The 16956-nt window shown below is 37.5% G+C and overlaps 1 protein-coding gene across 4 annotated transcripts; it reads left to right on the forward strand.

Annotated features, from left to right (window-relative positions):
* The first annotated feature begins 2371 nt into the window (after positions 1 to 2371).
* On the forward strand, positions 2372 to 3604 carry LOC135583826 (transcription factor MYB59-like). 4 transcript variants are annotated; one of them, XR_010514249.1, is made up of 4 exons: positions 2372 to 2606; positions 2693 to 2822; positions 2885 to 3343; positions 3439 to 3604. XR_010514249.1 is itself a non-coding variant. In XM_065187397.1 (3 exons), exons 1-3 carry the CDS (start codon positions 2483 to 2485, stop codon positions 3291 to 3293), a joined length of 663 nt encoding a protein of 220 aa, XP_065043469.1. In that variant the 5' UTR covers positions 2373 to 2482; the 3' UTR covers positions 3294 to 3405. The 4 variants fall into 4 exon arrangements, 3 of the variants coding, with proteins under 3 accessions (XP_065043469.1, XP_065043471.1, XP_065043472.1); XM_065187397.1 differs by lacking the exon at positions 3439 to 3604 and having other exon boundaries at positions 2373 to 2606; positions 2885 to 3405; XM_065187399.1 differs by lacking the exon at positions 3439 to 3604 and having other exon boundaries at positions 2378 to 2606; positions 2897 to 3405.
* Positions 3605 to 16956: the final 13352 nt, after the last annotated feature.

Consider the following 16956-nt stretch of genomic DNA (forward strand, 5'->3'; position numbering starts at 1 on the left):
ACTTAAATACGGGAGGGAGGAAGGAAACATGGAAGGTTGACTGGAGAGTAATGAGTTCTGTTAACATCATGTGAAACCATGAGCGAAAGCTCGTGATATCGGAAACCAACCACCAAAAGTTAGATGAGAGAGTAGCAGAATCAAGTCATTGGCGTTGAAATGTTGTATCTTTTTTTACTTCCATCGCGTCCATATTTTCTAGAGGGACAGTGTCGTGTCACACGTCTGACTCAGGAAATTGCCGGAGAAGTGCGGTGTCGTAATAAAAATTTCCAGCTCGTGCTGTTAGACCAGACTTGATCTATATTCCTAACGATCTCCCACACCTATATTGAGCCCAATATTGTCTCTCTCCTCCTCTCTGTAGCAGGAGCCACTATGATTGGATAACGTTGAGGCCTTACTAGGAAATGATGCAGATTGGAACAAGCAATCTCTTGGGCCTTCAAGAATCAACACATCTAGATTAAAGCAGTGGTAAGCAAACCTGCAAGGAAACCACCCTCAACAATACTAAGACAAGAATTCCAAGTTACATGATTGGGGTGGTAGTCATGAGCGAAAATTACATCCTTTGTTTCTCAATAAAAATTATGGATCGGTCAACCACCACACATATTAAGTATTTATAAGGGCTAATTATATATTATTCTCCGTAGTTAGTTAGCTTTAACATCTCGATCCTTATATTTTAGAAAGTTATATTAATATTTTTATAATTATAAAAGTAAAACATTCTAATCGGTGATGATGGACGATTACGTTGCTAAGAGATACGGGTGACTGTTTTGGATAAAGAGAGCAACAACACCATCGTTCCTTATCCACAACGGTCATCATCCATCATCATCAATTGTAGCGTTTAAATTATCTTTTTGTTCCTTTTATTTTCATATTGTCGTTGGTAAAATCGACATCATTATGATATATAAACTTAGATATTTTATTTTCAAAATTATAGAAAATATTAAAATAATTTTTTAAGATGTAAAAACTGAAATATTAAATGTAACTAACTATATGATATAATTTATAATTAATCTTATTTTTGATAAGTTCAGAACACACATCTCGGAACCCTGCATTCCTGGCATTCCTAGAATGCGCTGAAGTGGAATATGAGCGTGCCCAACTTACATTAAATTTCTTTTTTAATCATTTAAAATTTAATTTATTATTTTAATAATTCTAAAATCACGTAACTCAAAATGCTTAAGCCTTGATTGATTAATTCGATGAGCTTGAATCACTCATCCAAAATATTTCGAGTCTAAATTAATAAGAACATATACATTGAGTTCTCAAAGATCTGATCCGTAACCGGTGGAAGTTAAATCGGGATGTTGTATATTAACGTCAGAGATTTAATCATTGTGCGAACTCCAACGTCATAAAAAAGACTGACACGACAGGTCATGGACAACCAAAGGCACGCTCAACCAGTCCGACGGGCGTACAACTCAGCACCACCGGTGTCTCCCGAGATCACCATGGCCTTTTGGGACCATAGAAATTGGAGCGGCAAAGGCTGCAGACCGTCCCACTACGTGGAATCCTTTTGCACATCACACAGCGTTCAACCCCTTCACTGTGGTGCGTGCCTGCGGTCGAACACCTCGACGAGCTCAAGGTATGGGGCACACGCACTGGCTTAGTGGTTCGTTCCCAATCAATCCTAAGTAGAACAGGGAACAAACCTCGTTAAGATGCTCACCGTTGCACGCCGTCACCTACGAAGACGACGCCACTGCTTGGTCCCTGTCGTTTCTTCGTTCCAGCTGATGACATGCACGAGAAAGCCATGCGGATGGCAAGCGGACAAATCAAACAGGATAACGATTATAATGCGCGGTCGGAGAAGGAGAATGGCAAGTCCGAAGAAGGCGGCCAAAAGTTGGAAGGCGAGGAAAGATAAAGAAAAGGGCAAGCCGAGAGCGAGATAAGGAAGTGGTGGCATCCACATCACAATGCCTCGGCTTTATGCCACTCCGCACTTCCGCTAATGGGTCATCCCAGCTTTGAGGTTGTCAAGCCTTCTCGCAAACAGTGTTGTTATCTTGTTTGTTAAAGACTGTGGGTTGATGAGGGAAAACAACATGTGGCTTGTGATTCAAGCAATCATGTCATGAGACGCTTGTGAATTAATGAGAGAGGCTTCTTTTTCCCTAGGGTTTTTGTGGACCGCCTAGTTTACATCTAATATCAATATATAGATTAAAACCACCGACTTCTAATCAATCACAAATTGTCTGTGCACAAAGCAGTGCAATAATGAGCACGTCCTTTCCAAGGACATGGAGTCGCCTAAGCAATCGGATTCTTGTTTGTCCTATTAATAGGAAAACACCAACCAGAGAAGACGACTTAAATGAGAGGGGTTAATGAGGATGTCGTAATGGTGTGGCGTTGGTGAGGCTATAAAAGCGACGCAACGCCGAGAGAGAAACGTGAGGCGTCCGTGAAGCCCGTGTGCTACTCACCAATGGTGCCGCCGCCGACGATGATGACACGGAAGGGGCCATGGACGGAGCAGGAGGACCTCCAACTGGTATGGTTCGTCCGCCTGCTCGGTGAACGTCGTTGGGATTTCTTAGCCAAGGTGTCAGGTTTGAGCGGTGGCGGGGGATGGGTAGGCCCATAGTGCAGTCAGGGTGTTCGACGAAAGTTCTGGTTTAACCTCTGCGTTGTATAGGTCTTAACAGGTCGGGCAAGAGTTGCAGGCTACGATGGGTTAACTATCTTCATCCCGGCCTCAAGCGCGGCCGCATGACGCCCCAGGAAGAAGACCTTGTGGTCGAACTCCATGCTAAATGGGGCAACAGGTCTGATCCACTCACGCAACATCTTCATGCCTCGTTGCCTGTAGTCTAAGTTATTTAGCCAGGTTTGATCGTAGGTGGTCTCGCATTGCTCGGCGGCTGCCAGGGCGCACCGACAACGAGATCAAGAACTACTGGAGGACACACATGAGGAAGAAGGCACAGGAGCGGAGGACGTGCTCGTCGCCCTCGCCATCTTCATCATCTTCGAGTAACGGACCTCCATCGGAACTTAGAGTGGAAAAGCATGACGGCGACAGCGTTGCAGAGGGCAGCGCTTTCACCTCGGGGCTCGAATTGACCGATGATGAAGTCAAGGGGTACACGATGGACCAGATCTGGAACGAGATCGCCGCATCGGAATCGTGCAACATGGAGTGCCCTCCGACGAGTTCTTCCATATGGGAAGACAAGTCCGAATCACTCTGGAGATTAGATGAAGACCTGAGGATTTCGAACCCACCCCGTGTCTGATCTCTTGTTATAACTGCGAGATGCCTTATGGGCGAGACCTGTAAATTTAAGTAAGATCATGCATCCACCAAGTGCTTGTTATAATACCTCATCCGGCGAACGATTTTACTAACCGATCTGTTGTTTCAATGCATTGTATCTATAGACGGAGAACCCACACCCCTCAGTAGTAATAGCTGATGCTGCTAAAGCTTAACATCCTCTGATCTGGACTTTGTTGATAAGCTCAGAGCCTGAAAAAAGCTTTCATGAAAAGCTCCACATTGAGTCCAAGAATCGTTCTGTATAAAATGCAAAGTGCTTCGACCAAACCGCTTTGTCTTGTCTGTACTTCCTAACTTTGTTGCTCACACCCCCTTCATGGCAAGGCCTTGGAGGAGGAGGAGAGAGAGGGAATAGTAGGAAGAGGACCTTTTGCCCCCTTTTATGTTTAAACTATTTTCTACCCAAGTGGTGAAGCTGTGTGGTTTCCATAGAGCAATTGGAGTAGTGATAGGGAAGTGATCCCAATATTATAGCATTATCTTCAGGGATAAAATAAAGCTAATGCGTCAGTGCATACCTGTCAAACATCTGTTTGTGTTAGAAAAGGTGGTAGACATGCACGAGTCTCCGGCGCCCACTAATTCACCTTCAATGAATTTTGGCTCCACTAGCAACGCAGCTCTCCTCTTTCGCATTCAAGCACACTGTTTGGCACAGTGGTCATCTTGCACTACTGCAAATTGAACATCGTAGATTGTGAGCTAAGAAAGCAACCTCTGAACATGTGTCCTGATTTCATCATCAGATAATAGTCCCAAAACAGTACCCGAGAGAGAACCTAAAATCTATACTAAAGTTCAGGAATGTTAATTGGTTATTTCCACTGAAACCATGACAAAAAAGGTGGATCCTACTTGCCCATAAGTGCTACTGATTCCACTATGGGCTCCTTTTGTTTCTCATGATTGAAAATATGTGTGGATGGAACAGTATTAGGAACATAATTTGACGAAAGAATACTGTTGGAATGTTTGATATGGTGCAAAAGATATATTTTTTTGTTAGTTACTTAATTTCACAAATTAAGCCAATAAAATAGCATGATTGTGATGCTGCCACATTAAACATGCATGTTCATGATGGTTTGATCCATTAACATGAATCATGCCCTTCAGGATTCCTTTATGAGAACTACAGTCAGGTCAAGGATGATCACAAAACTTGCTTCAACATTCTTCTGGACCTTACTGGTTTTGGCAAGATGAGATCATGTATACACGAGGCAAATAAGAGTAATAAAACTCGATGACTGGAGATTCATGTATCCCTTAGCATTAGCATTCACATCATGAAGTGGACGAAACACAGAATTTCTAAGACAGGATATTTGAATACAATATAGATGCGCTGAAGGTTCTTAGCATGTGGAAAGATAGGATGTCCCAATAATCATAAAGCAGCGATCTACAACATTAAGAAAGAGGAACATGAATGCAATCCAACTACAAGTTTCTACTATATGTGAAAATAATGCTATCTATCGACAGAGTCAAGGTGCCAACAAAACTGCAGAAGAAGCCAGTAGCCAGAAGGATTTTGTAGACTGTGATAACATACAAATGGAGTGGTGGTAAATTTATTTACTCATGATGCATTGTCTTAACAGGATGTGATGGGCATCAAACGAGTTCAACAGACTAACCTAAGGTTTGTGTTGGGAAGGATTAGGAGGTTCGGAAGTCACGACATACATATCAAGTCGGGAAAAAAATCGAATAATAAAATATAAAATAAATATATTCACAGCAGAAAAAAAAAATCCTAATAAATGGCTTGAGCGTCGGTAATGGGAGAGTCACAACACGACATCTCCCCAGGAGAAAACCCGAAACAAGCTTGTCCAAATACAATGAAAAGATGAAGTAACCGGAGCAGCACGCGGCGATTGCGGCTGCAGCGGGCGGTGCGGGCCCACGGGGAGACAGCAATGAAGACTTCCACGCTGGCCGCAGGCAGCAGCGCGTCCGACGAGGATCGCAGTGAGCGCTGCCGCGGTGGGGGGGGCGCTGCTGTCAGCGGTGGCGGGCTGCGCGGTGAAACCCTCGCGTGAGCACGGCGACGCGAGGGCAACCAGCGTGCGCTGCGACGAGGACGGGACGTGGGGGCCACTGAGATGTTGACTAACCGGTTGATTGAGCCTAAGTCTGACTCAATTTTGAGTCAGTTCCCACAGCTTAAACAGTTGAAGCATGGTTGTAGGTACCAAACTTCACCCTGAGGTGTAGGTCAAAAGAGTATTCAGGCTCAATCAGCACTATAATGGCAGCTAAATGATCACTAGCTGTCTTCATGATTTAGGTCACTTATGCCAGAATGATACGGTTAAACGATTGGAAAGGTAAAGAAACATGGAAACCACATAATTTCAATTTTGATGTAAAATAACAGCTACTTTACGTCAGTGTTAAAAATATGGAGACTTTTTTATCTATCCAATTTAATTATATTTTTAATTTTTTTTTGGAATCATTAATATTATATTTTATATATTTAATTTTAATTCTATCTAATCTAAAACTTCTAAGAAGCAAAGTTTATAATTAATTTCATCTAGATTCTTATCAATTAATATAATATCATCAACAAATAATATATACTATGGAGATTTATTAGGTAAATGACTAATAAGATCATCCATCCATTGTAAATGTGAAAAGAAAAAAAAGACTCAATTAAGATTGTTATTAGGAAACTCACTCTACACTATCTTTTGGTAGAAATTATTTTTTAAACTTCCTCATACCACCACCATCTCTCTCTTAGGATTACATCTTTAACTTTAATTTCACAATAATCTCCTTGTTAAGCTCCTAATTTTATCAACCATTATAGTCTAAATAAAATTAATATTATCCTCATCTAAATTTCAAATCATTTTTTTTTAATTTTATTCTTAAAAGTGTTTACATTATCATCTTTTAAATTTCATCATCTAGTCTTAGTAATTTTTGTACTATTTTTTATATTTTCTATAGTAAATATCTAATATCATTAACCTATATTTACTTATCAAACTTTCATATGATATAATTTTATGATTCTTACAAATAACTTTATCTACTTTTCTAGTAAGAAAAAGATCTATTTGACTATAGTTGTGACCACTTTTATAAGTAATTAAATATTTAACTTTCTTTATAAAGTGAGTATTTATAATTATAAGATCATACGAAGTTATGAAATCTAAAATTATATCGATATTTTTATTTCTCTCCTAATAACTAAAGCCCCCCTTTATATTCTCTATATGTTTTTCCTACATATAGACCTTTAAATCTTCTTCAATTACAAGTTTTTTGATTATATATATACCTTGAATTATATTATCTAAGTTTTCTCAAAATTCTCTTTCAGTTATATCGTCCAATCGAGCCGGAGGGATTTAAGCATTAATGACATTCAAAAATATGTTATCCTTTTATAAATTTTAAAATTATAATTTTATCTTTAAATCTTTTTATATATAATATTATTTTTAAGGTCCTTATAATAATAATAATTCTTATATCATTTATATGCATAATTTTTTTACTATCAATCTTTTCATTTTTTTTACCCACTTAGTCTTTATAAGCAAATAATATATATATTTTTTTATCATAATATTTATCAATTCTATTTTCTCCAAAAGGCATTCCTATGTGCCAAGTTGCTAATATGATATTCTATTCTTGGATTAATTTCTTTACTCCATCCAAAATAATGAAAGAACCTCTACCTACTTTACACTATATCCGAGCATTGATGTGATGGGCTATTTCTAGATAACCTCATAGTCCATGACTTATAATTCGAGAAACCTAGGTGGGAAAATACCTCGTGTCATTTTCGATAAACAACCTAACTCTATAGCAAAATCGATAAGACCTGATATAATTTTATATTACTTATCAGTGACCTAATATAATCCTGTATCTTTTTTATCTGGAATTATGATCAACATTAATGGTGTTACATTCACATATACTGATTAATTCTGTAAAAGAGAGCACAGCTAAATCTATGTATAAAATGATTTTCAATTAATAAAAAATAATGCTACAACAAGGAATCAACATGGTGGTCCTCAAACACTTCATGTTCCTTTTCAAGAAGGTGGTGGTGGTCTAAGTGAATGTCGGCTAGTAAGAGAGACTGACAAATAAAAAGGGAGTCGAGCCCATATAGTGGATGACATGGAGGATGCCAGATAATAATTGTAGCACTGAGATTAAATGATCCACATCAATAATTTTCAATTAAATAGTAAAAACAAACTGTTCTTGATTATCATTCAAGCCATCAAGTCAATCACGTCATAAATGAGATATTCAAGAAGAATAAAGACAAAAGAAAATTAAGCATGATGAAAAAACACATAATCATACTTCAGATATGGTTTTTAATGACCGACCAATCTGCACCTTAAAAAGCAATGTAAAACTGTGTGCTAACCTTGACACCTGTACAATGTATGTTTCTGGTTGGCAAGGCAGATGTGTTATGCAGACCTTTCCGATATCTCTCTCCCTTCTGCAGAAGTTCTATTGACATCAGAAAGCACTTCTGGGAAAATGGGAGGCAGGCAATAAAGAGATAAATTAATGTAATGCAAATATAATAAATCCTTATCGACTAAGCCATTATCAATAACCCAGCTTCATCCTCCAGTGCTACCTTAATTTTCATATATATCATCTAATTATATTAACAAGACTACTTTTCACTATCCTTGAACTTTTTACCTAAGTGAATGACACAGAAACCATATATTAATTTGTCTCCGCAAATGTATGATCACCAATGTATCATACAATTTATTATGTACAAGAGATTATCTTACAACCAGCAAGGGAACCAGCTGTGCTTCACTAAAGCCAGAAGCTGTTGGGTTTTAGATTTTTTTTTTTTCAGTGAACTATATTAATATGATAGATCTTCCAATGCATTTACCATGACATTTATGCGATAATGCTGTTGCATCCTTCCAATTACTATTGATAATACATATTATTCAACTTTTGTTGCTCATACTCAAAAGATACAAAAAAAAAAAAAAATTCATGTTAGTTTTGCCGAAGCTGTTGTTACTCCAGCATTCGAACAGGATTTTTCAGATTAGGTGTAGATTGTGGAATGATATAATCCTAGAAATTTATTAAGTGAACAAGGATTACATGTCAGTTAACTTTGTAAAACACCGAGCCTGTTTGAATTGATGAACATACTACACAAAACCATTAAAGACAACCTCAGAAGCAGCTAAACTCTAACAAGAACTATTTTTTCCACAGTGATAATGGGCAACACGCCAGTGGTTAAATTGAACTGGGCTGAAAATTTTGTAGTCCACTTGAGGAAACATATATCTGCCAGATGGTTGATCACCAGGAAGTGACAGAAAGACTTGGTTACCAGGACATCTACGGCTTATGAAACTCCCTTTTTTCAGAACTATTAATCATGACAGACAACTAAATGTAGAAAACTGGTCGATGAGGGATGCACAATTTGTCATCATAATTAGGTGATATTGCATCAAATATATGGTGGCAGTAGACATGAAGTTCAACAAAATACAGAAGCCTATGATATTGATCCTGATCATGCAAAACTTTCATGGGCGTTCATGCTACCAATTGTGGAGGAAGCAATTATTAATATATCTATTGTATGCTTGCATTCCCATTTATCTCCCTACAAACCAGTTAGGCATGAAGCAAGTATGGTCAGTTAGCAACTGATTCAATTAATATGGACATGCACTGCATTTCAGTGACTTATTTCATGCTTGACCACCTTATTTAAAAAGGTGACACCTAAATGTTAGGATCGAAGCGGCACTAAGAGGGGGGGTGAATTAGTGCAGCGGATTAAAACTTCGATTTTATCAAAATCTTTCGTACGAAAAGAACGAAACTTGAAAAGCTTAACTTGAAGGCGTATTCTTAAAGTTGTGCAGCAAAGGTAATAAGGAACTAAAGCATGTAAGAAGGTTTGCAATAATGTAAATGGCAATAATGAAATGCAAACCAAGGATGACGCCGATTTTAGAGTGGTTCGGTCAAATGACCTACTCCACTTGCGAGGCCCCTCTTCGATGAGGCTCCCACCTTCCACTAGCAAATCTCTTGAAAATGGAAGGGTAAATACCCCTCTTACAACTCTTTACAAGCGGTTCACTCTCTTTACAAATTTTTAGCAAGAATGAAGGAGGTGAACACTAGCAAAATGAAAACAAGATTAGCTAGGACTTTTCTAATGCCTTTCTCTCAAACACTTGCTGCTCAAAAAGTTGTTCTCTCAGTTGAGATTTGAGGGGTATTTATAGGCCTCAAGAGGATTCAAATTTGGGCTTCAAAATTTGAATTCTCTTTGGGTTCCCGCTGTTGGAGGTGCCACCGCCCAGCCAAGCGGTGCCACCGCCCAGGGCTCGGGTGCTGGGCGGTGCCACCGCCCAGCCAGGAGGTGTCACCGCCCAGCTCTCGGGTGGTGGGCGGTGCCACCGCCCAGCTAGGCGGTGCCACCGCCTACAGTGTTTTCAGCCCAACTACAGTGTTTTCAGCCACTAGTTGGGCTTCAATCTTGGCTCTCTAGTTCGCTGGTTTAGCTTAATTTTTAGCCTAAACCAACTTTGACTTTGGGCCCAGTTGGCCCCTAACCAGGATATAGGATTATCTCTTAATCCTAATCCTAATTACAAGTGGACTACATAACCAAAACACATCCTAAGCAAATTTTCAACCGTGAACGTCGAGTCTTGTTCTGGCGAGCTTTCCGACGAACTTTCTGCTGACGGGCTTCTAGCAAGCTCCCAAACTTGTGATGACTTTAATGAGTAGCCGAGCCTTCTCGGTGATCTCCGTGAACCTCCGACGATCTCTTCGGCGAACTTCCGACACGTTCCTGATTTCTTCTCGGACGGTTCCGGCAGCATCTCCGATGATTCTTCGGTCTCTTAAACGTCCATCGAGCTCAACTCCGGTATCCTTGCTTTATGTTTTCTGGTTATCGTAGTTAATCCTGCACACACAAGCAAACACTCTACTCCGATCTAGACAATTATTATAACGCAAATTGACATTCTGTTGCCAGGCACGTCATTGGTTGGCGCTTCATCCGATTCTTCGGTGCATCGTCCTCTCTTGCGGCTTGTTGCCCAATCGGTGGTTGACCTCCGCAACCCCGATATCCTTGGCGCAATTTCGCTCTTCTTGGCCCGATGCCCGACGTCCGAAGCCTTCTGCCGTCCAATACCCTAACGTGATCTCCTCCGGCACAACGTCAATTCCTCCTGCGTTAACTGTCTAATCCTGATCGAGTAGACCTGCATCACTCAAAATACAGTTAAACATAAACATAATTATCAATTAGTTTCATCATCAAAATACGAGATTCAACAATCTCCCCCTTTTTGATGATGACAACTAATTGATGACTAACGGAGTTAACTTTAACTCCCCGGAGTTTAACCAAACTCCCCCTATCAATATGCTATTGATAGAACACTTGGATTATCCCAAATCCAAGTAACATTCATCACATGTTATGAAAAACATTTAAACTATCATGCAAATATATAAAATATTTAATTCAATGCATGAAGTCATCAATATACTTCTCCCCCTATGTCATCAACAAAAAGGAGAAGTAGCTACTCTTATGTGTTTATTATATGGGTTCAAACCATTGCATGAAAAACATAATATTAAATTTTTATCATCATGCAATTTTGAAGATAGAAAATTTAGCAAGTAATGCATCATGCTTGGGACATTCAAACTATCAAGTTTTAGATATACAAGTTTTACAGCATATAAGATAGCACTTTTGGTAATGTTCAAGATAGCAAATTCTACATCATGCAAGCTAGCAATATTGAGATGTTCAAGAAAGCAACTCTTGCTTCTTGAAATATGCAAATTGTAAGCTAGCAAATTTTTGCTTCCTTTGCAATGTTTGAGCTAGCAATTTTGCTTCCGTTGCAAAGTGCAAGTTAGTATGTTTTGCATCTTGAGATAAACAAGATTGTATTTTTGGTATGCAAATTTATAGTATACAAGCTATCAACTTTTGCACATAAAAAGTTAGCAAAATTTTACATCTTTTGAGATGTGCAAGATGGACTATTTTGCCTCTTTTCAAATTGTGCAAGCTAGCAAATTTGCTATCTAGCAAGTTTTGCTCCCCCTTTGTTAGTGTCAAATAGAAGGGAATAACAATACAATCATGTAATTCATTTCTCTTTACTATAATATTCAAATCATGATAAGGGTAAATAATAAAGATGAAAAATGAATGTCAAAAGACATATATCATTTTTGACAAATTTCTTCTTTTGTAGATAGAAAACATGATAGGAAACAATCTTGATTCAAAAAGAAAACTCAAGTTATAAATTATCAAGATGTCAAGTAGCATGTCATGGTTTACAAAAACAAGTTTCTTGCTAGTTAATAGCAAAAAGAATCTCAATTCATGCATATAAAATCTTATGATTCACATAGAACATCTCCTCTTTTATAAAACGAGAGAATCATGATGAAGAATCTTGATTTACATAGAGTTTCAAAATATAATTATCAATATCATGAATACTAAAAGACCATGAAAATTTTGATAAATATCCTTTTAAATAGAAAACAAACTTGATTCATTCAATAGAAAATTGTGAGAAATCAAGATCATGATTTCAATAAAATCCATTAAATTCAAATCATTTTCATAATCCATGAGATTCATAAAAATAATACAAATAGATTCATCAAAATCAATAATATAGAAAAAATAATTTTCAAGAAGAAAAATGTTCTTCTCTTTTAGTTGCTTCAATTCATGTGATTTATTTCATTCAAGCATGCCTCCCTTTTTTTTTTATGTCAAATAAAAACATGTATCATGTTTAAAACCGAAAGTGCTAGATTTATTATGACAAGGATCAATAAGGCACTTTCATTATGGTAAAAAGAAAATCGATAATCTGTAAATTACAAGATTCATTATGCATAATTTTAAAAATCTTATGCATAGAACAAAATCATCAATCATGATATCAAGACATTTATCATTTAAAGCATTCATGATTCACATCATATGCAATACATCACATATATTATCATAATAAAAGGCATAAGTATTGTATGCATCATTCCAAATTATAAATATTTCAAATCATAACGGTATTAATTTGTCAAATTGCATCCTACCATGCATGATCATAACTTTTCATTTGTATGCATCAAAATAATCTCAAGAGTATTTCATGCATGATTTTATATCACCAAATAAGGAATATCAAGAAGAAAATAATTGGTGATGAGATAAACATTTCATGAATATAAGGGATTACATAAAAATTTTATCATGAAGGATTAGAACATGTGAATACCAAAAGACATGATTTCTTTTTGAAAAACCTACTCATTAATAATCAAAAGAAAATCTTAGGAGATCGATTAATGAAAAATCTTGATTCATAATAAATCTTAATTTGTAAATATCACGGAATCAAGATCATGATTTTAGATAAAACTCATTCAAATTCAAATCGTCTAAATCATCAAAATCTCAACATTTATTTCAAGAGATTCAAAATGACATAAATAATTTTATTGGTCTCTTAGGTATAAATCAATAAGATAGAGAAAAAGAAAATTTTCAATAAAAAATCTTTCCTCCTTTTGTTTCAACTTATTGATTGATTCCATGCATGCATCTCCTTTTCTTTCAAATCCATGCATCATCGTTTTAAAACAAAAAAAATCAAAGATCATCAAGATAAAAAAGTGCAACACATAATTCCAAAAAAAAAATGATTTCAACTCATTACTTCAAGTCAAATCAATATCATGATTTTGATATAACTCATTTCTAATTCAAATCATCAAACCAAAATCATTTTCAAGGGATTCATATAAATCAACAAGATAGAGAAAAATAATTTTCAAGAACAATGCTTTTCTCTTTTTAGTTATTTAAATTCATGTCATTTATGCTAGATAAAAATGTGCATCAACATTTAGGATCGAAAAATGAATTTTGTCATAAAAACCATCAAGATCATTATGTATAACGTTTAAAATCTCATGCATAAAATGGTATTAAAACATTTAATATTTTCATTCCATCATTTTACATTTTTTATTGAACATAATTTTGAATGATTCTTATAGATAACTAAAACTTCTTTAGTTTTAATTTATGTGATTGACTTTATATTAGCATGCTCAAGTTTTGTTCTTATGTCAAAAACATACATCATGTTTGAAAACCAAAGACAAGGTTTAAAAAAAATATCATCAAGCCTTTCATATAAAAACCATGCATCATCATTGAAAGTTAATATGGAAATCATCAAAATACACATTCTTGCTTCTCAAGCACATATATATGATTATTTAAATCTAAAATTTTATTCTATTAACATAAAACATACAATTTTCAAGAAAAATAATTATTCAAAAGAAAAGAGAAAATGCATCATGGAAAACATCAAGTAATTTCAAAATAATTCAAGAGAGTTGAGTTACTTACCTTGTAGTCGAAGCCCGTCAAATCCCAATACGTCGTTTCACCTTTGGAAGTTCTTGATTCATCCTTGGTTGCCTTCCTCTTCTTTGGCCTCTTCCTCCGTTCAAGTTCATTGTTTATTTTAGATTTTTGTTTAATAAACTTATTAAGAGTTAGTGTTCGAAGTTCAAGTTCATCATTGTCCTCATCACTTGAGTCATCTCTCAAGTGGTATTTATTTGTCCGGAGTTCCAAATCCTTCCTGTTCTTTGGAAGGTGGTCCAAGTGTTCATTGTGTTCATCATGTGCATTGCACACTATTTCATATGTCATCAATGAGCCGATAAGTTCTTCGAGTGGAAAAATATTTAAATCTTTTATTTCTTGTATTGTCGTTACTTTTGATTCCCAAGCTTTAGAAAGTGATCGTAAAACTTTACTAACAAGTTCAAAATTCGAGAAACATTTGCCAAGAGCTTGTAAACCATTGACGACATCCGTGAAACGGGTGTACATGTCAACAATGGTTTCGCTCGGCTTCATTTGAAAAAGCTCAAAATCATGCATTAAAATGTTGATTTTCGAATCTTTAACTCTAGAAGTGCCTTCGTGTGTGATTTCAAGAGTGTGCCATATGTCGAAAGCCGTTTCGCATAAAGAAACCCGATTGAACTCATTTTTGTCCAAAGCGCAAAATAAGGCATTCATAGCCTTTGCGTTTAAAGAAAACATCTTCTTCTCCAAATCATTCCATTGGTTCATTGGAAGAGAAGACATTTTAAATCCATTTTCGACTATGTGCCATAAATTCAAATCCAAAGAAAGTAAGAAAACTCTCATTCGAGTTTTCCAATAAGTGTAATCCGTCCCATTGAAAAAGGGAGGACAAATGAGAGAGTGACCCTCTTGAAAGCCGTAAAGAGCCATTTCTATTTGGGTGTTAAACCAAGGTAGAAAAACGTGGCTCTGATACCAATTGTTAGGATCGAAGCGGCACTAAGAGGGGGGGTGAATTAGTGCAGCGGATTAAAACTTCGATTTTATCAAAATCTTTCGTACGAAAAGAACGAAACTTGAAAAGCTTAACTTGAAGGCGTATTCTTAAAGTTGTGCAGCAAAGGTAATAAGGAACTAAAGCATATAAGAAGGTTTGCAATAATGTAAATGGCAATAATGAAATGCAAACCAAGGATGACGCCGATTTTAGAGTGGTTCGGTCAAATGACCTACTCCACTTGCGAGGCCCCTCTTCGATGAGGCTCCCACCTTCCACTAGCAAATCTCTTGAAAATGGAAGGGTAAATACCCCTCTTACAACTCTTTACAAGCGGTTCACTCTCTTTACAAATTTTTAGCAACAATGAAGGAGGTGAACACTAGCAAAATGAAAACAAGATTAGCTAGGACTTTTCTAATGCCTTTCTCTCAAACACTTGCTGCTCAAAAAGTTGTTCTCTCAGCTGAGATTTGAGGGGTATTTATAGGCCTCAAGAGGATTCAAATTTGGGCTTCAAAATTTGAATTCTCTTTGGGTTCCCGCTGTTGGAGGTGCCACCGCCCAGCCAAGCGGTGCCACCGCCCAGGGCTCGGGTGCTGGGCGGTGCCACCGCCCAGCCAGGAGGTGTCACCGCCCAGCTCTCGGGTGGTGGGCGATGCCACCGCCCAGCTAGGCGGTGCCACCGCCTACAGTGTTTTCAGCCCGACTACAGTGTTTTCAGCCACTAGTTGGGCTTCAATCTTGGCTCTCTAGTTCGCTGGTTTAGCTTAATTTTTAGCCTAAACCAACTTTGACTTTGGGCCCAGTTGGCCCCTAACCAGGATATAGGATTATCTCTTAATCCTAATCCTAATTACAAGTGGACTACATAACCAAAACACATCCTAAGCAAATTTTCAACCGTGAACGTCGAGTCTTGTTCTAGCGAGCTTTCCGACGAACTTTCTGCTGACGGGCTTCTAGCAAGCTCCCAAACTTGTGATGACTTTAATGAGTAGCCGAGCCTTCTCGGTGATCTCCGTGAACCTCCGACGATCTCTTCGGCGAACTTCCGACACGTTCCTGATTTCTTCTCGGACGGTTCCGGCAGCATCTCCGATGATTCTTCGGTCTCTTAAACGTCCATCGAGCTCAACTCCGGTATCCTTGCTTTATGTTTTCTGGTTATCGTAGTTAATCCTGCACACACAAGCAAACACTCTACTCCGATCTAGACAATTATTATAACGCAAATTGACATTCTGTTGCCAGGCACGTCATTGGTTGGCGCTTCATCCGATTCTTCGGTGCATCGTCCTCTCTTGCGGCTTGTTGCCCAATCGGTGGTTGACCTCCGCAACCCCGATATCCTTGGCGCAATTTCGCTCTCCTTGGCCCGATGCCCGACGTCCGAAGCCTTCTGCCGTCCAATACCCTAACGTGATCTCCTCCGGCACAACGTCAATTCCTCCTGCGTTAACTGTCTAATCCTGATCGAGTAGACCTGCATCACTCAAAATACAGTTAAACATAAACATAATTATCAATTAGTTTCATCATCAAAATACGAGATTCAACACTAAAATGACCAGGATAACAACGAAGATGCCAAACTTGTAATACTATTGAACCATAAAGTTCCAGAAATATCTTTTGAGATTTTCACTAGAGAGAAGATATCGGTTTCCAGAGAAAACTATTTTTTATACAAGGGAACTCATGTATTCTGAAGAAAACAAATGCATTAAGGCTAAGGCAATTTGTTGGGTCAAATGCTTTATACCTCTCCTCAAGAGGACTCAATGGTCAATCTTGCGATATGAGGCATCTTCCTACTTAAATCTCATGCTATAAATCACATAATATGTGACGACAATATCACTTTAATTATTATATCATTGATGCCGCAGCTAGCATAATAACCATCAACAAGCAGACAACAAAATTTATATGCCAGATATGAAATACATGTAATGATAATATATAGAACTTTCTCTCACAAAAGATACAAAGTCTATGATCCATATTTCATTAATCAATTGAACTTAAAGCAGCAAATTCTACAAGTCACAAGATACTGAGGTGTAGATCTTGATACAGGTTACAGAAGGCTCCTCAATTTCTATAGCATTCTCATCATACAGAGTCAAGACA

This window comes from Musa acuminata, chromosome BXJ1-6 (genome assembly GCF_036884655.1).
Source record: "Musa acuminata AAA Group cultivar baxijiao chromosome BXJ1-6, Cavendish_Baxijiao_AAA, whole genome shotgun sequence".
Classification (NCBI taxonomy): Eukaryota; Viridiplantae; Streptophyta; class Magnoliopsida; order Zingiberales; family Musaceae; genus Musa; species Musa acuminata.